Source organism: Zingiber officinale, chromosome 6B, assembly GCF_018446385.1.
Source record: "Zingiber officinale cultivar Zhangliang chromosome 6B, Zo_v1.1, whole genome shotgun sequence".
Taxonomy (NCBI): Eukaryota; Viridiplantae; Streptophyta; class Magnoliopsida; order Zingiberales; family Zingiberaceae; genus Zingiber; species Zingiber officinale.
This window is the reverse complement of record NC_055996.1, coordinates 91119213-91138366: the sequence shown is the minus strand read 5'-3', so window position 1 is coordinate 91138366 and position 19154 is coordinate 91119213. Positions and strand designations below refer to the sequence as shown.

At 42.5% G+C, this 19154-nt stretch overlaps 3 protein-coding genes and 1 pseudogene across 3 annotated transcripts; 3 read left to right on the top strand and 1 right to left on the bottom strand.

Moving 5' to 3' along the window:
- The first annotated feature begins 5199 nt into the window (after positions 1-5199).
- On the top strand, positions 5200-9232 carry LOC121993125 (annotated as a pseudogene).
- A 903-nt stretch (positions 9233-10135) lies between these two features.
- Positions 10136-11323, top strand: LOC121993124 (transcription factor PCF2-like). The gene has a single exon (XM_042547799.1). The coding sequence runs from the start codon at positions 10209-10211 to the stop codon at positions 11160-11162; it is 954 nt and encodes a 317-aa protein (XP_042403733.1). The 5' UTR covers positions 10136-10208; the 3' UTR covers positions 11163-11323.
- Positions 11324-11527: 204 nt separating this feature from the next.
- Positions 11528-14561, bottom strand: LOC121993123 (bZIP transcription factor 29-like). The gene is made up of 4 exons (XM_042547798.1): positions 13437-14561; positions 13218-13350; positions 13015-13099; positions 11528-11966 (listed from the first exon to the last, which is right to left on the bottom strand). The coding sequence occupies exons 1-4, from the start codon at positions 14381-14383 to the stop codon at positions 11719-11721; spliced, it is 1413 nt and encodes a 470-aa protein (XP_042403732.1). The 5' UTR covers positions 14384-14561; the 3' UTR covers positions 11528-11718.
- Positions 14562-15593: 1032 nt separating this feature from the next.
- LOC121993122 (protein CANDIDATE G-PROTEIN COUPLED RECEPTOR 7-like) lies at positions 15594-17864 on the top strand. The gene has a single exon (XM_042547797.1). The coding sequence runs from the start codon at positions 16214-16216 to the stop codon at positions 17597-17599; it is 1386 nt and encodes a 461-aa protein (XP_042403731.1). The 5' UTR covers positions 15594-16213; the 3' UTR covers positions 17600-17864.
- The last annotated feature ends 1290 nt before the right edge of the window (positions 17865-19154 follow it).

Here is a 19154-nt window from a genome sequence, read left to right as displayed (position 1 = left end):
TAAATACTCCTTCAGGCGGAGAATCATCTTACAATGTTGAAACGCAGAAACAGAAGTTTAACTCTAAACTAAAGCACACAAGCGTTGGAATTACAATTCGTGAGTTCGTTGAAAAGCTTCTGGACCAAGGCTATATTTATAGCCTTGGTCGAGGCGCCCTGAAGGGTTCCGGGCGCCCTGAAGGGCTTCGGGCGCCCTGAAGGGCTTCGGGCGCCCTGGGGGGATAAAACTTTATCCCCAACGTTTAGATCGCATTTGACGCGATCTGGTCAAGATTCAAGGTCCGAGCGCCCGGAGCCATTCCGGGCGCCCCGGGCTGTTCCGAGCGCCCGGAATGGTTCCGGACGCCCGGAGCACTATAGTCAATAGGAGTTGACTTTTCTCCGTCGGGACCTTCGCTCCGGTTCAGTTCACCTCGGTCCGGGTCTTCAACTCTGAATCCACTCGCTTGGGTGATCTCTGCCATCCGAAAAAGGGCTCACCCGAACCCAACTTCCGGTCTTCTCGAGCAGCCTTCCACTCCGGCTTCTCGTCCCTCGGAATCACCGCGTGCTTCCTTCTCGTCCGCCAGCGTACTCATCCGCAGTCTTCGTCCCTCGGTCGCACTCCGTGACAACCTTCTCGCTAGCTGCGCCTCTTGCTCCCCGAGCAATCTTCCGCTCCGACTTTCGTCCCCTCGGAACCACCGCACGCTTCCTTCTCGTCCATCGGTGTACTCTTCCGCAGCGCCTTATCCCTTGGATGCACCGCGTGCCATCCTTCTCGCTAGCTGCGTCTTTCGCTCGAGTATATGTGCTCCTAAGCTCCTGCACACTTAGACACAAGGTTAGAAATACACAGGACCTATCTTAACTTGTTGATCACACCAAAACAACCTTGGGGTTCCAACAAAGTCTTGTTGTGATCTAACAAGTTGACTGAGCGTGCAAGGTATTTACTCAATTGGGAAAGCCCTAGTCGTGACTAGGCAAGAAAGACTTAGCAGATCGTTGAAGTCAGGCAGAAAGACCAAGTGGATCGAGAGGACCCGACACTTGGTAGGAAAGCTCAATAGGTTTGGAGGACCAAAGATCGAGTGAAAGTCCTGGTGGGTCGATCCGATGCTTAGCGGCAAAGTCTAAACAAGTCTGGAGGACCAAGGTTTGACAGGTAGGTTGAGGTAAGCAACTGGAGGAGCGATAGTGAGGTCATGTTCCGGGAAGGAATAAATCCTAGGTCGCTGATCCAACTGAAGAAACCGGGGAGATTTTCAAGTTGAGATCAAGACAGTGTTACTGTCTTTTACTACTCATGCATCTCACTGTATTACTGTGCTAACCTTCATTTTACAAGGAATTGTCTAACTTTATTTTGCAGGAAATGACCTGATCGGTCGATCAAATCGGAGGATCAGTCGATCGAACAAAGCTAACTCAGACCAGAGACTAGTTCAGACCAAAGCAGAGCACATTCTGATCAAAGCTTGATTGGCTGACCGAACCAAAGGATCAGTCGACCAAACCTTCATAATGTGGCACAGATCAGACTGAGCCAAAGTGGAGAAGGAAACCTAGCTGATCGGTCGATCGAAAGATCTCTCATTAATGGAGCATTAAGTGCAAATCTCGGTGAACAGGGAAGGTTCAATGTTCAGTCGACTGAACATGGTGATCGGTTGATCGAACCATTAAACATCATTAATGCTCGGAGATCAGATCTCGGGCGAAGAAGGAAGGGAGCGGGTTCAGTCGACCGAACCCGAGGATCGGTCGATCGAATGGTGACGATTCTTATAAAAAGGATCTCGAGGTCCGAGGTAGAAAAAAATTCTCCAGTTCATCTCTGTGCAAAGCTACTCGTGCTACTACTCTACACTTCATCTTCAAGCAAGCTGCTGCTCCATTCAAGTGCCGACCGAGCTTCGTCTTCTATTTTTGTCGATATATTTATTTAAGTTTGAATTGTACTTAACTTGAAAGAAGATAGTAGTTTGTTACTATATTCTACTTGCATTTGTACTTATTTCTTCTTTCTAAAGATTTCGGAAAGAAGAATTATAGTGGATTGCCTAACGATGTGGTCAAGGATCGCTGGTCTTGGAGTAGGAGTCGACGTAGGTTTCGAACCAAGTAACCACCTTGCTTTATTATACTATTTTCCGCTGCTTGCTTTGATTGGTTTTACGATATGAAAAGAAAGACTTTTTTGACGTGCGATATTCACACCTCCTCTATCGCATTCTTCAATCCTACAAAGAGACTTGCACAAGAGAAGTGTGAAGCTAAGTCTCGTATGTCTGGCCGATTTTAGGGCTCGACTGGCTATATGCTGAGAGACGTATACAAGAGAAGTAGGGAGCTAAGCGCCGTATGTCCAACCAGCTCTAGGGCCCGACCGGCTATATGCTGAGAGACTTACATAGGAGAAGTGGAGAGCTAAGACTCGTATGTCCGACTGATTCTAGGGTCCGACTGGTTATATGCTGAGAGACTTGCACAAGAGAAGTGAAGAGGTGAGCCCCGTAGAACCAATTGGCTATGTGGCCGCCCGAGTTTCTTCTAGGAGACATACTTCTGAGAAGTAGTTCATCCGAATACATACACTCTAACTTTGACTATCTCCTTACCTTGACTTTGACCATCACATCAGCTTGACTATCAACCCCACCTTACCTTTGGGGCTACTCACAACATATCGTATCAGCTACTGTCCATAGGTAATTTTTGGAGTTTTTCAGCCAGGTCAACTTTCACACCACGCCACCGATGATCTACTCTTTATAGCTTCCCAACGGAATCAGACAAACACCTTATGATATGCTTTACCTTCATGTGACATAAAATCATTTGAACAACCATGTAGTTCTTAGTTGTTGAAATCATGTCCCCAGGACGTGGCTAATGTATGGGAGTTTGCACAATAGTATCGGGGGTCGATCCTCGGTAAAATATTAAGGATTAAAAAAGATCCTCCCATGCATTCGTTATCTGTAGTTCCCTAATTTATCTTCTCCGTATTTGCCGTGAGATTAATTGACGGGGCGCTAGGGCCGAGCGTTTTTTTAACTTTTGTACGTTAGTTGTTGAGATCATAAATCATGTCCATATTTCCATTTTTCAATAATTTTTTTTGGGTTGACTTGATTCTCTTATGGTGGCAAAAGAGTTATTAGCCTTTGGAATAATGACTAACATATAAGGGAAGTATTTATCTCGGTTTTACCGAGATTCGAACCCCAGACCTCATGGTGGTAACACCTCATACACTAGCCACTAGACCCATCCGAGGACGACTTGATTCTCTTATGAAATTTAGGGGAGTATATTCAATCAAGATATTGAATGATTTTTATTGACTTTTTTTTAATAATTAACTTTTATGGAATTGATATATTTTTATTGATTTTTTATAGAATCTCATGTAGTTGTTAAAGGAATTTCATGGAATTCTATAGATTTTATTGCAAGACTTTTACAAATATTTATAAATTTCATGGAAACTTGTGGATTTACGGGAAATAAAAATTCTACTTTCGCTATTGCCAATATGATAAATATCACTCCATACAAAACTTTTTCAACTTTTTATACTTTTATCTTATTTTAGCTAAAACATAAAGAGTAACGTCTCACTTTGTAATTTTTTAAAAAATAATAATATAATTTTAAATCTAATAATATTATAATAATTTTAAATATTTTTATTTACAAATTTAATCCAAATTATCATGAAATGTTGGTCAACCCTTTAATTTGATCAAACTTTTAATAAAGTATTAAATTGATAAATTTGATTAGTAATAAAATTAATAATATTATTATTAATTTGATTAGTAATAATATTATTAAAATAAATAAATATAAATATAAATATATCAAATTTATTTAAGAATTTTTAAAATTTAAATAAATTCTATAGAATATTTTTAGGGTCTAATTTCATTATACTTTATTAAATTATCTATTAATTAAGTTGGGAAATAATTTGATTTATTAATATATATTTTATATTAAAACCTAATGTCTCAAGTTTCCCTTCCATGTACCATTGTCCAAATCAACTTTGACTTCGACCTGCTTATGAGTAGCCGGCGGAAGCATCACGACCGCCTCAAATAATTTTTCTGTTTGTTTTCCTCCTTTCCGACACACCGCAGGCTTCACCGGATGACACTCCTCATTCTTTCCTATCACGAGCAATAGAAGAAAAATCTCCACTAGTAGCCTATCGCCGGAGAAAAGGCTACAAGCAGTTGTTGTTTCGTTCCAATGGTTTTGATCCGTTCTTTTGCCGCTATAACATCAGAGAACGGTGTTTCAAAGCAAGCCATATTATTTACCAGAACTTTAGAACTGCATGAGGCGTTCTCATTCCGGTCGTTCTACTTCCATTCTGATAAACCATGGCGAGTGCACTCAACAAAATGTTTCAGAGGACTCTCAACTTCGTATGAAATGCATCTTGAGAGATTGAATAAGGACAGAGCATTTAAGATCAAAGAAATAATCAAAATCAAGGAGCGGAAAAAGATAAAACTTATTCGTAAAAAGTTGTGATTGAAGTCAATAGAAAACTCAACAGTGAGAAGAAGACTTTTTATTTTTATTTTTAAAGTTATACTAAGTATTTTGAAGAGCTCTTATTGGTTAAAATTTGTATGCAAGGAATTCTAAAAAAATAAAAATCTATTAAAACTTTGAATACCAAAAGATTTTCATAGAGTTTTAAAAAGTCAAGTTGAATATCACATGATTTTTTAAAACTCTATTAAAATCTAACTTAGATACTACTAGATTTCTATAAAGTTTTTAAAAATTTAAATTGAATACACCTAGATTTTTAAATTCTATAAAAATCATTCAAAATAATTAAAAGTTCAACATTGAATGTATCCCTCTTAGTTAATCATGTTAAGGTTATGTATTATTCAATTATTTTTCATATCCAAGAAAATTAAAAAACAAAGAAAGAAAAAAGATAGAACCATTTATATTAATGATTTCAACATTAAGTATAAATAAAATTCAACATTTATTTATGGCACGTATTCATTAGTGCAGTGCTCATGATTAATCATAAATTATAATTAGTGATTGGGAAATTAATAGAAAGTATTTTTTTCACATGTTGCAAATTTAAAATATATTGCTTTATATTTATTATTTTGTTGTTTGAATAATAATTTATTAATGAAGTTGGCCAGGCGAAATTTCTACTGCTATATATTTTTCATGTAGATGCCACATCTCCTCCACCGCCTTCGTCGACCTCGCTTCGGTTCGCTTTCTCCTCCTGGGACGAATCGATTCCACTCGAGTGCGAGTTCTTGGCATCTTTGCTTTGGAAAGTCGCAGATCGCTCTCCTATCTCTCATTTCCAGTCGACGCGTTGTTTATGCTGCGATTGCACAATGATCCATCTTTGCCCTTGGGTTTGCACTCGATGCCTTTCCTTTCTTCTGGAGTTTTCAAAATATGTCTTTTTTTGTTTCTTATTGTTGAATCGGAGCCTTTCGTGCCTCGAATGTGGTACTCATTTAATTTGATTCTCACGGAAAGGAAAAAAAAAAAGTTCCAATTTTTTTGGGGGAATGGCGGAAAGTAGAAGAAACAAGCTACTGAAGCCTGAGTAAGAGCACCACATGGTTTATGCAGGCTCTCAATGGTTGTGTTTGATGAAAACTAGTATTGTAAATTTTGTTAACGTAAATTATTTGGTTAATGAAACTCTAGTCTCAAGATTGATGGAAGAGTTCCAGGATTGCAGTGAAGCAGAATATTTAGTATCTGCAAGTCATGAAGGAAAACCTGTGTTTCACGAATTTGTTTAATAAAATTTGTGATGTTTTATAGTACTCTCCACTTTAATCTTTTGATACTTTGAAGAACTAGCATCTTTTGGCAAACCAAAAGGAAATTGTGTGTAACCATAGTTTGATTGCTATTGAAGTTGGAAATTTGCAAGGTTTAATCATTTTCTGATTCTTATTTTATCTTATTCAACAGAGAGTCCATTTTCCAGAATGGTCAACTTTGGCAAGAAGTTGACGGTGAATCGTGTTCAGGAATGGGAGAAGTATGCATTCATTGCTAAATTTCACTCTATTTGTCATGCTTTTTGCTGGAGCTAGACGCTGAAAACTCTTAAATTTGTTAAAATTTGAATTCCTGCAAGATAACATAAAAAGATCTTATTAAATGTTGCTAATAATCTAACATGACATTGTTGGCATAGATTATTTGATTGCACTGTTCATGTCTGTTAGAGGACATTCAATTGCAACTGACATTTTGGGTAATAGTTCATTTGTACACATGCGAGGATTGCCCTATACATGCTTACATGCATAAATGCATCATCTTGAAATTAATGGGCCATTCTTTTGTCTGCCTTGCTCATTGTCTGGAAACTAAGAGAGAACCATCTAACTTTTTGTAGCAATGAGCCTGCGACATTGCCTTTGTGCTTGGCCTAATAGCTGGCAGAGTATAATTTCATGTGGCATTTCCTTAGCTGGGAAACACTACCCTTGCTCTTTTAGAATTCACATGTTTATGGTCCTTATTGTCAAGTTAATAATCACCAATTTGATGATATCACCATCATCTGTACGCCCAATTTGTCATATTAACTTTTTATTATGCCAATGTATTCGCATCCGTTTGATGTTTCAATTTAGCCAATTCTGGTTATGCTTTATATGTTAACATGAGCTATTTGTTATTTACTTGTGTTCCAGGTATTATATCAACTACAAGTTAATGAAGAAGAAAGTAAAGCAATGTGTACAAGAAATCAAACAAGGAAGAAAAGAGCGTCGATGTGTACTATAAGAATTTGCAAGGATGCTCGATGACTGAGTATGAAAAAAGTTTCAAGTCCGTTTTATAGCTTATCTTGGATAAGATTACTTTATTTCTATCCTTGCATAGGGGCATATTATCTAGTACGTGTAACTTTTGAGTGACTTGGTTTTGGTTTATTCTGTAATCAACAAATTTGGTTGTATCTATTTAAGTTGACTTTTATCATACACCATGCTGCCTTTCTATATCTTTTGTTTTCAACTAGAATTTCATAATGTACCAATTGCATCTTCCAAGAAATTAGTTTTTGCTGTGTTGGTTTCACTCGACATGATGCAACAATCTTTGACCCTTTTTTTTAATGAACTGGAGGAAATATTTCTTTACAATAGAATCGTGATCGAAGCTTATGTCCTCCTGAGTTTTCTATATTTTATGATTTATTTTCAGAAAATTGTTCCTGTTGCTATTACACTTTATAAGAACATTTCATAGACTCTTTTGCTTGTTTTTAATAGACTTGTTCATTATATTTCTAGATTGAGAAGACAGTCCTCTTCTTTCTCAAGCGACAAGGGATTATTCTCACAAGATCCAAGAGTTAGGAGAGGAGCGTACAATGCTTCTTGACCGACCATATATATCTAAGATATCTGAATTGCAAGAAGCATATATAGCAGTTGGCTACGATCTTTTAAACCTTCTCAAATTTGTAGATGTCAATGCTACTGGTATTCGTAAAATACTGAAGAAATTTGATAAACTTTTTGGCTACATGTTCACAGATTATTATATAAGTACTAGATCAAATCATCCTTATTCTCAGCTACAGCAAGTTTTTAAGCACGTGGTAATGTGTCTCTCTTTCGTCCCTACCATGCTTTCAAGATGATCACTTTTTAAATTCTTTCCTGTTGTAGTTACTGCTAAAAAATGGTTGCATGCTTTGAATTAATAGGGAATAACAGCTGTTATTGGAGCTTTATCTCGCAATCTTTCTGAGCTTCTAGGCATTTCTCTCTCTCTTTCTTTTTGCATCAGGTGCAAGATCCTGTGATTTACTTAATACATGCATCAGTCGACAAATTAACTCACTCTACAAATTTCCTGCAATTCTTGGGCCAACATGCCCTCATAATTGAAGAAGAGGAAGAACAAGTCAATGAGGAAAGATATCACTCTGTGTCTCTTATGCTGAACTTGGCCAATACCTTTCTTTATATGGTCAACACTTACATTGTTGTGCCAACTGCTGATGACTACTCGATGAGCCTTGGAGCGGCTGCGACAGTTTGTGGGATCATTATTGGATCTATAGCTGCGGCACAAGTGTTTTCTTTTTTGTAGTGCATGGTCGTATAAATCATACTTCAAACCTCTGGTGCTTAGCAGCATTGTACTCTTCTTAGGCAATCCTCTATATGCATTGGCTTACGATCTCAGCTCCTTAACAATTCTTCTCATCGGTCGACTTCTGTGTGGGTAAGTAAAATCTTCTAAGATCTTGGATGGTTAGTCTGTGGTTCAGTAATTTCCTACTTCATGGTTCCTGGAATTTACTCCAAAATGTGTAAAGGATGAATTGTGAATCGTTAAACCTTGTACGCAATGCATTTGTTTTTGGTACAATCATTTAACAGTCATTTGCAGAAGCTTAGTCAACTTACGTAACAAATTGATACTGAAAATGCAGGATGGGGTCTGTGAGGGTTGTAAACCTTCGAAACATCAGCGACTGTTACATTTGTTTACTTCTCGAAATTAGGCCATGTGGATGAAGCATTAGAAAGTGGCCTTGTGCAAAATGGAGACTTCAATTGTCATTAGCCGTTCTAATAACATTACGAAGGGCACGAGGAATCTCATTAGCCGGCGACTTCAATTGCTTCAGACTATAGATTGCTTACTCCATCAGTAAAGGTAAACATATATCGTTATTAGCTTCAATGCTGAAGGATTTCTTGCAATTGTTGTGTGTGCAAATCATCGAAGAAGTCCAATTTACGAATGACTTCTAACTGTGTTATAGGTTGAGCTGTTGATATATTTTATGCTCTCAAGTATGCAATGGAGATATTGCTGGCAGAATCGAGCATCACTACCAGTTTCTACTTTGGATGGAGTCAATGGACTATGAGTTCAGTCGCGATATTTCTTGCAGTTCTTGGACTTACAGTTCTTCCGGTTAATGCTGTTGTCTTATATTGCACTAGCCTCAAATTATTCAAACTTTATCAGTATCTTGTTATTGTTGTTGATCTCGTTGTGATAATGTCAACTTATTTCGTTTTCTCGTGTTCTTTCTTTCATTTTGCAGGCAAATTTTAGTGCTATTAGGCTTACTATTAAGCTTCGACTTTACATCGATGTATACAATACCACAATATGTGAGCTCTGCATTGATCACATTTGTCGCAAAGTTCTTGAAGGTAAAGTATTTATGCTCACAGATGGCCTTGCTCTATGCCGATTACCGCTATAGTTAACCTTGTTTCCGCATGAACCTTTAAACTACATGGGCTACCGATCGACTGAAGGTCGCAATTTTCACTTATATCGATTTGTTATTGAAGATTTTAGAACTTTTGTTTATCAGTTCGTCCTCGTATTTTTCAGAAATAAAAGAATAATGATTATATGGTGCTACCATAATAGTTTAGAAAATTTAGGGCGATTTAGGTGAAAAAAAAGTGTATTAGAGTATGATTTGATCACTTAGCATTGATACATTGATTGGACAGATTCTCGTTGGCGTGCCGCATGGGGGCCTCACTCACCATTTAGTAAGTGGGTGGTCCCCAAGCCTTCGGAGCCGGTTGGCTCCAGCTGTCGTCTTTTCAGGTTGCCACGCGTACCTTTCGAAAACCACCCGTATTTTTACCCGTTGCACTTAATCTTTTCTACGTTATCACGGATGCGTTTATTCCACCAATAATTTTATGACACGTGCGCGGAACGAGTAACGAACCTAATCAGTGGAGACAGAGGATGTACGGATCGTCTGTTGCGTCGGAACAGGAAAGTCATGTTACCGCATGCAAGCCACAATGGCGATGACGTCACAATGGTTCTGTCAGAGATCGAGAATTTGCGTTTCCTGGCTCGTGTAGGACATCGGGCGATGGAAGCGTTGATAGAAAACGGATTCGGTAACTTATACGCGTTATGCCCCGCACCGTCGGATCGAGGTCATCGAGAGAAACGGAAGATGGGGACCAATCAGATCAGACGGCTCACAGCGCGAGAAGTTGGGAGCAGGCCAGTTGATCTCCTTTTCTAGCCGTCCGATCTTTGCTGGGGGCCCACTTGGTTTACCAAAGAATAAAATGGAGAGGTGGTTCCCAGGGTTTAGTTGTTTATCTGCAACCCCAGAGAAAGGAACGACCGAGGCATCGGTGGCGATTGCGGGCGGCGGAGGCAGCAATGGATTCTCCGGCGATAGAAGACGTGGGCGGCGCAGGCGCGAGTAGTGGCGCAGCGGGAAGCAGCTACGGCGGCGGAGGGGGAGGAGGACAGGTGCACCGTCTTATCGCGCCGAAACGGGAGCCCATGGCGTTCCTGGGGATCGGCGCGCTGCCTATCATTCGGCGGCCCGCGGCGAGGACTAAGGACCGGCACACCAAGGTGGAGGGGAGGGGGCGGCGGATCCGGATGCCAGCCGCCTGCGCTGCTCGGATCTTCCAGCTAACACGAGAGCTAGGGCACAAATCGGACGGCGAGACCATCCGGTGGTTACTCCAGCACGCGGAGCCGGCCATCATAGCGGCCACGGGGACCGGAACCGTCCCGGCCATAGCCACTGTGGTCGACGGTGCGATCAAAATCCCCACAGAGGCTCCTTCCTCGTCCTCATCGGCGGGCCTGGCATCTACCTCCGGGGACGAGGAGTCCGCCGCGAAGCGGCGGAAGAAGCTTCAGCCAACGCGAGCGTCGGTCGGGTCCACCGCATCCGCGCTCGCCCCGGTCGCCGCGTTCTATCCGGTCCAAGACCCTCTGCTACAAGGCGGAGGTGCTGTCTCCATATCGACGGGGTTGGCGCCGATCTCTCCGACCGGGGTGGTGCCGATGTGGGCAGTGGGCGGCACGGCCGCTGCGTCCAGCGGAGTGAGGTTGCTACCACCTGGAGCGCTGTGGATGATGCCGCAGCCGACTGGGGAGGCGTCCGGACAGGCGCAGATATGGGCGTTCCCTCCCGCCTCGCAGTTCATCAACCTCGCCGGAACGCCTCCCGTTGCCGCGACGTATCCAGGCGGTTTGGTCGCCTGCAGCAACACAGAAGGGAGGAAGCAAGAGTTGCATCTGATGGGAGGGACCCCGCCGGAGGCGGAGGAAGACGAGTCGGAGGCGCCGTCGGAGTCGGAGGAGGACGAGGTCTAGGTTTTCGTCGTTTTCCCCATTTTAATTTCGTCCCTAATTAAACTCGGATGCAAAAATCCGCCTATGTTTTTTTTTTTTGCCGCTTGGGAAGGCGCGCACGTGCGCTCGTGAGAGTGCGGAATGTAATTTTCAATTCATTGAATATTTTTCTGCATTATTAACTTCGGGGTCCCCACTCCCTCACTGTTTGCGATGTGCGAGTGCGGTCAAACTTGCTCGTGGGCCATGCGGGTGGACCATCACACGTGCCGCTTAGGCCTGGTGTCCATGTGCTGGTGGTGGCCCACGTCGCTAGTAGTGATATAAACATGGAAGCGTAAGTAACGCTTGTCGGGCAAAGTAAATAACCTTTGAATACAAGAAAATAAAAAGAAAGATTATTTTTTTAAAAGAACAAGTAAATTAACTCCAAAAAACAAATCTACATAATGCAATAAGCTGACATGGTCAATCGATAAAATACAATGACAATCCCCATAAATTAATAGTAAATGCCTAAATGCAAGGATAAAATTTTCTTAAAAGAGTCCAAAGTCATCATTCTCAGTTTCGTCTATCATTTCTTTGATTCCAAATCCAACCCAGCGCTGCTTTGCTGTTGTTGCTGATGCTGTTGCGACTGAAAATGATAGAGAGGAATATGAGCTGATACCTGATGTTGCTGCTGCAGTTGCAACTGATGTGGGGGAAAGATCTGAGCATTTATCGCTTGTCGATCTACATTCTTCGATAGGTTGCTCTCGGTGATTTCACTGGTTGCAAGCTTCAGTCGCTGAACCTCTGCATTCAGTGTCTCATTGATGGCTGGGTGCGGTCAAGAATCAAAAAGAGCAACTTAAAAGTAGTCTCATTAGAACAACAATGAGAAAATTTCAACATTGAGAACAAATAAACTTAGATTTAGACGAAGTAGAGTGAAAGAGGATTCGATATAAACTTCACAGAACCAAGTCAGACTAAATTTCCATTGCTCAAGACGCACATGAAGATACAACTTATCGTATGATAAGGCACATAGAAGGTTCAATTCTTTACCAGTGGTAATAGGAGTGTTTACAATTATAAACGAATCAATCTAAACCACATTCAGATTAAGCTAGAAAGGAAACACAAAGACGTATATTGAAACTTCAAATTACTCACGGAGACCACAGCGAAAATTAATCTGTCGTGAATGGCCAAAACTAAGAATCATGAAAACCATGGTTTTAACGACCGCGTCAAGTAAATCATAGAAAGGATAATGTCAGCATTTAACAGGGAATAAACATGCAAGTAGAAACCGCTAAGAATGATATTGAATATCCTAATTGAGTATAAAGGATAATAACAAAAGGTTTCAACAAAGAATGCAGAATCTTTCATGCCATTTGATAGTTAAACATCAACAGAGCAACCTTTTTTCCAATGTGCAAAAGGCAAAAACGATGTAGTATTTAAACCTTTCATAGCCTTGATACAATAAACTGGAGCGAAAGAATAAAATATCCAACAAATAAGATAATTTTCTATCAAGGTTTCATTTAGACACAAGCAAGAGATCTGTAATCAAGAACAAAATGTGTAATGATCCATTCATAATATTAAAATTTTATAAGATACTAGATCTAAGACATCTAAAACAATTTATTATTTCTGGAGCTTTGAATTTTAACCTAATTACACTCATCAATCAGCAAAAGGCTGTTGGCAAATAACATTGAAAAAGAAGATTTATCTTGAAAATGATCGGGTGATTCATCTAATGAAACCAATTTAAATGATAAAGACTCACAAGAAACCCTTAATGCAAACCTGCAGCTATAGGAATATCATGTGACAAAGAAGAAAAATGATAATGCTGCGAAATTACCATCTCTCAGTTGTGCCTGTTGCTCCATGGCTTGAAGACGAATCCTAAGCTCATTGTTCTGGCGTGACAACCCTGTCGAATCCCTCTGCGAAAACAATACAAAAACATATGAAGAATCAAAACAAGGATCAAATGAAGAGGACTAATGGTGGAGAAAATACAGGTAATTTATATGAAGATATAGGATAACACAGATGACAGACTTGCAGCAAGGTCAATCGTGCAGATAATGTAGTTGCTTCTGTCTGCAAAGTTTGCACCTTCTGCTCCAATTCCGATATATACCTCATCTTCCGCTCCTTCGATCGCGCAGCAGATTGTCGATTGGCTAAAATCCTGATAGAATATAAAATTTAGCAGCTATTGAGCTTTTTGAAGAGCGGAAGAAGTATCAGAAGTTGAATTTTGGTGGAAACTAGCACCTCTTGACTCTTCTTGGATCTGCCAATGCCATTTCTGCAAGCTTCTCATTCGCCATTATCTTCTTGATCTCCACGCTGTTGAATTTGGTATTGAGAAACTCCGAATTCAGCACATTTGCAGTGCCATCCAAAGAATCACTGCGTGAATGATGCGCCGTTTGACTTGCCGAAGAAGGCAGCAACTGGGGAGGTTCGTCCCCGAAGCGAAGCTTCCCTGAGAGACTATCCATGGAAAGGCTCCTGAAGTGGCGTGTAGTCACAGGATTAAGATCGCCCTCGACGCTCCTCTTGTCACCGGAGTGGTCCATGGAGCTACTCTCCGCCTCGTTCTCACTGCTGTCGGCCATGCTAGTCCTCGTCCCGCTCAACTTGTTGCTATCCAGATCCCCGTGTTTCTCCTCCATTCCCGACGCATCGAGCGCATCTAAGTTCATGTAAGCATTAAAGAGGTCATCGGCGGTGTCCCCTTCCGACTTCCCCTCCGCGCTGCTCTCCGTCTCTTTCTCCCACTCGGCCTCCTGCTTCACTTTCTGAGGAGGAAGAGGGCGGCGCTGTTGCCAGATCATCGCTGATGTGGCCCCATCGGCCGCCATGGGACCAGATGGGGAAGCAGACTGGAAGAAACCGATTGGGACATCGCTCTGCGACCGTCGGTGAGCGTTGCGAGGAGGCAAGCCAGCAGAATCGAAGGGTGGAGGGATGGGATTAGGCGACGAGGAACCGAGGGTGGAGAAGGTGGGGTTTCGGGAGAGAGATCGGAAGTGAAACGGAGGAGACGGTGAAGGAGCACTAGGCGGAATGCCGGGGCGCACGAAGCCTCCATGGCGGAAGAAAACAGCGCCTCCTTCCGGAACCACGACCGAGGAACACGAAGACGAAGTCGCCGGCGATGGCGGTGGCTTCAGTCGCTGCACCAGGTCGCCGCGGGCGGCCTCCGCGTCGCCCATCTCCACTCAATGCCCAGAAAAGCAAGCGAAAAGGGAAAAAAATGAATGGGATAGTCGGCGAGGTGTTCGACGCCGGAGCGGCGCGTCTTTCGCGGTCGTCGTTCGGCGATCGTACTCCGCTTCCGTGTGAAAGGAAGAAGGCGGAAGAGGGCGACGAAACGGGTAAGCTGGTCGGGGACGCCGCGTGAATTTAAGAAGCGTTTCGTTTCATTCCGCGTCCCTTCCTAATGACTTGCATTTTACCAACACAGCCCTTCCATAATTAAATATTTATCCAAACACATCCAAATAAATCATTTTCTCAAAAGAAGTTTTCGTTAAAAACATTATAGGGTGCAGTTTGAAACATATAAAAAAATAAGATTCCTTTTTGGTAAAATGCACTTCCTTTCGACACAAAATTTCCAACTCTGCTATTCCACACCCAAGTATCCTACCTTCGTCGACAAGGAACCACCGAGCAGGGCCCGCTCTCTCACCATGTTTAGTTAAAGTGCAAAGCTGCCAATTTAATGGCGGATCCGGTCCGGTTCAGATCAATGAACCGGGAACAGATTCCGAAATGGATATGGAAACTCGCAATTAATATCGAGGCATAAATAAAGTATAGTTATTGCATCAAAACAAACAATTAGAGAAGCTTTTTAATTGGATTTGGGAACAAATCGAGGTAATTAAACCACTAATTAAGCTGATGATTACGAGATCGAAGTCAAATCTCTCATTGCCAATTATTTAATTTTTCTTTCCATTAGCCGAATGAAATGGCATAAAATTGTAGAACGTGAGTGAGTTGAGGTTTCATTATTATCCTTCAACATAATTTATGATGGCATATTAAATATTCTTTTTATTTTTCTCATAAATGAATGCATGAAAACAACTAGTAAAAAAATTAAATAAATAATATCTCTAGTCATTACTTCACCATTCAAAGCCAATACTCCATGCATTCAATTCCAACAACTAAAAACCAGCTAAATTTTCGTCCTTAATGAATTTTGACAATGCAAAAATTAAATTAAATTAGCATGCCTCTCTCGTCGACACAATTATAAATAGACCAAAGAATTATTATTAAATTAAGACAAATCGAGCTTAAATTTTATATTATTTAAATTTTATTTGATAAGGCAACTGATTGTGACATTTGGTCGAACACCCAAAAGGCTTCGGATGCCCCCCCCGCAGCATGGCGTTCCAGGAAAGCAAGCCCTCCACGCGCATTCCGTCCAACACTTTGTCTACGCAGTGAATGACGCCGTACGCACTTGGCGCGCATGTTCGCCAGGCCGCTGGCCACGACGCTGCGAGAGCAACCCTCCGTTGCCGAGTGGTCGCCGGGGGGCGGGCGCGGCGCAAGCGTGGAAGTGACTTCCTCACCGCGTCGGCGAAGAAAGCAAGAGCCTTCTCTTCATGGCCCTTCCTCGCGAACCCGGCGACAACATCGGTCCCTGGTGATCTCTGAAACGAGGCAGCAGCTCCTTCTACGTCCCCCAAAACTTCATGCTGCCATCCATCATGGTGTTCCAGGGTATCAAAGTTCGGCGAGCCATTGCGTCGAACACTTTGTGTGCATCCGGCGAGGCCTTCTAAATCCACAATTTATTTATTATTCACTTTTATTTTGCTTTTCGAAAAATATTTTAGCAGTCCCCATTTCGTAATTTCAACACTTTCCCAGTGGTATTCTCGTAACTCCGACCGTGAAAACGAAGCCACGCCAACCATCCCGGCCGAAAAGGGCAGAAAATGACCTAATTTAACGCCTTCTCTCTCTCTCTCTTCGCAGCCGTGGGAGAGTTACGCCGACATCTCTCTCCTTCTCCCATGGCGATCGAATCGGCAGCGCGTTTTCCATCTCTCCCAGGCATCAATGCGGGATTTGCGTTCGCATTGGTATTGTTGTCGCTTTGGATCGGAACGGGGATGGCGGAGATCCGTGAAATGGCGGTGCTGTCCGACGCACGGTCTATCATCCCCTTTGACGAGTTCGGATTCACCCGGTGGGGCGGCCTGGAGCTCAACGTCTCCGGCATCTCCTTCTCCTCCGATTCGTCGACGGACGATTTGGACCTGACGCAATTGGGATTCTTTCTGTCGACTCGGGACGCCTGGATCCACGTCCTGCGCCAGCTGCAGGATCTCGACATCACCTGTGCCCTCCAGTCGGAGCTCGTCCGCGTCGTCTACTCCTTCGACCGTTTACTCCCGCCACCCAATCCCTCGGGCATAGCCGTCGCCCGCGCCACCACCTTCCGTTACGCCGTCAACCTCACCGACAGTCCTGGCCAGTTCACTCTCGTCTTCGCAAACTGTCTCCCGCCGCTCGGCGTCTCCATGAAAGTCCGCTCTGCCATGTTCAACCGCCCGGATCCTAACGATCCATCTTCCCGCGCCTACTTATCTGCCGGCGCCGCCGTGCTCCCCCAAGTGTACTCCTATCTCTTTTTCGTGTACGCTGCTCTCGCCGTGTTTTGGGCCGCGGCCCTCTTCCGGAGGCGCCGCTCCGTCTTTCGCATCCACTACTTTATGCTCTCTGTCGTCATCCTCAAGGCCCTCAATCTCCTCTGTGAGGCCGAAGACAAGTCGTACATCGAGCGCACAGGCTCAGCCCACGGTTGGGATGTCCTCTTCTACATCTTCAGTTTCCTCAAGGGCATATCCCTCTTCACCCTCATCGTCCTCATCGGCACTGGCTGGTCCTTCCTCAAGCCCTACCTCCATGACCGGGAGAAGAAGGTGCTCATGGCCGTGATCCCACTCCAGGTCGTTGCAAACATCGCTCAGGTCGTCATCGACGAGTCCGGACCCTACGCCCGCGACTGGGTGACTTGGAAGCAAGTCTTCCTCCTCGTCGACGTGGTCTGCTGCTGCACTATCCTCTTCCCTATCGTCTGGTCCATCAAGAACCTCCGCGAGGCTGCCAGGACCGACGGAAAGGCTGCTGTCAACCTCCTGAAGCTCACCCTCTTCCGCCAGTATTACATCGTTGTCATCTGTTACATCTATTTTACTAGGGTGGTGGTTTACGCCCTCATCACAATCACTTCTTACCGATACCTGTGGACGAGCGTGCTTGCTGGGGAGCTAGCCACCCTTGGTTTCTACGTCTTTACTGGGTACAGGTTTAGGCCTGAGGCTCATAACCCTTATTTTGCCATTGATGATGAAGAGGAGGAGGCTGCCGCTGAGGCGCTCAAGCTGGATGCATGATGACTATGAATTGTGAAGTAAAAATATCCAGTAAGCCAGAGATTAGAGGTTTGTTGCTTCGTTTTCTTTCTTCTTGTATCTTACATTACTTCACGTTGTTCCACATTTGCCACCTGAACATGTAAAATCTCGTTCATTTGCTACCAAATTATACATGCTAGTTAATGTATGTTTTTAGTGATTGTTACATCCTTGTTCGTATATTGAAACTTCCCTCACATTATTGTTCTTTGACACTTTTCGAGCTTCTAATATTGATGGTCTAGATGTTTGACTAAGTTAAAAATATCATGTATAACAACTGTTCTCTGTTCTAGATGATATGCACTTGACGAATTGATGCTTATGGATTGGAAGCAATCATGCACCTACTTATTTGTTTGTGTTTTGTGTTTAAACTTTCTGAAGAAAGTGTAGCAGTCTATATAATTGGCGTGTGTTTGTGTAATTGTGTTGCTTGGTACTCCTTTTAGAACACAAATTTTGATCTGTCTGAAAATTGGAGAGATATGTGCTGACAAGTGACTGCACTTTGAATTAGAGGAAAAGGGGTTTCTTTTTCCTCTCGGCACATACCAAAGAGAGCAGACAGAATGTCAGTGCCAAAAAATCAGAAAAGAGGTCCTTGGCGAAGGTCTTCCGACGTTCAAGTCAATACGACATCCGAGCGGGCAAATGGAGAGAAGAATAGTAGAATGTGTGCGCATAAGTAATACTATCGTAAGGCGTGCGTACCTTACCAACGGAGAGGATCATTTTATATACCATATTTCATAACCTCTATAATTATGAGGTGACAGATAATGTCAGAGATTATCGAGTAAGGGAAGACATACAGTCTTGGCGATGTACAATAATCGTTCGAGGAATCTTCCGCTACTCATGTAAACCTGTTTTGCCTTTTGTAACTTTCGACATTAATAAAGCGGTTGAAGGAATATGTTGTCATAAGTTGTTAGTTGATGGGAAGTACAATCACCTTTGAAAAAGATTCTAGTGAATGCTCATATTGTAATAGAGGAATATTTTTTAACAAACGGTTGTTATTCTGATAGGATGTGATTCTCTGACCATGTTGTCTGTTGAGTGTATCTCAGTCGGATCTATAAACTAGTTGACTGTATATTCGTCATTCCCTTGAGTTGCTTGGTTATGCATTAGGTGGTGTTAGAGATCTGTTTTGGAAGTAATATGAAGCTAAGTCCCCTAGGTCCGATTGATTCTTTAATCGACCGACCATATACTTAGATACTTGCCTTTAATAAATGTGGAACTGAGTCCCATGAGTTTTGATCGGTACTTTAAGTTGATCGTCCATATGAGAGAAGACTTGTCTTTGGAGTGAAAACCTGAAACTTGGAAATCTAGCTGAATTTATAAGGAGAGTTACTTTACACTATCTTCTGTACGTATGAGAGACGGGCATGCTAAGTTGTGTAAATTTTGTTGGTCTCGGTGTGGCCGACAAGAGGAGGATGAACTGTTTGAAATGAAAAATGTACCCTTCTCACAAACTTTTAAATTAGACAAACACTTTGAATAAAGAAAAAGAATA

What these genes read in the sequence shown, in the direction of transcription:
- LOC121993124 (XM_042547799.1), top strand. Translation starts at nt 10,209, where the DNA reads ATGGATTCTCCGGCGATAGAAGACGTGGGCGGCGCAGGCGCGAGTAGT.
- LOC121993122 (XM_042547797.1), top strand. Translation starts at nt 16,214, where the DNA reads ATGGCGATCGAATCGGCAGCGCGTTTTCCATCTCTCCCAGGCATCAAT.
- LOC121993123 (XM_042547798.1), bottom strand. Translation starts at nt 14,383, where the DNA reads ATGGGCGACGCGGAGGCCGCCCGCGGCGACCTGGTGCAGCGACTGAAG. An exon ending in GATCCAAGAAGAGTCAAGAG is followed by an intron (nt 13,351 to 13,436) that starts GTGCTAGTTTCC and finishes ATATTCTATCAG; the next exon opens with GATTTTAGCCAATCGACAAT. An exon ending in CACGATTGACCTTGCTGCAA is followed by an intron (nt 13,100 to 13,217) that starts GTCTGTCATCTG and finishes TTGTTTTCGCAG; the next exon opens with AGGGATTCGACAGGGTTGTC.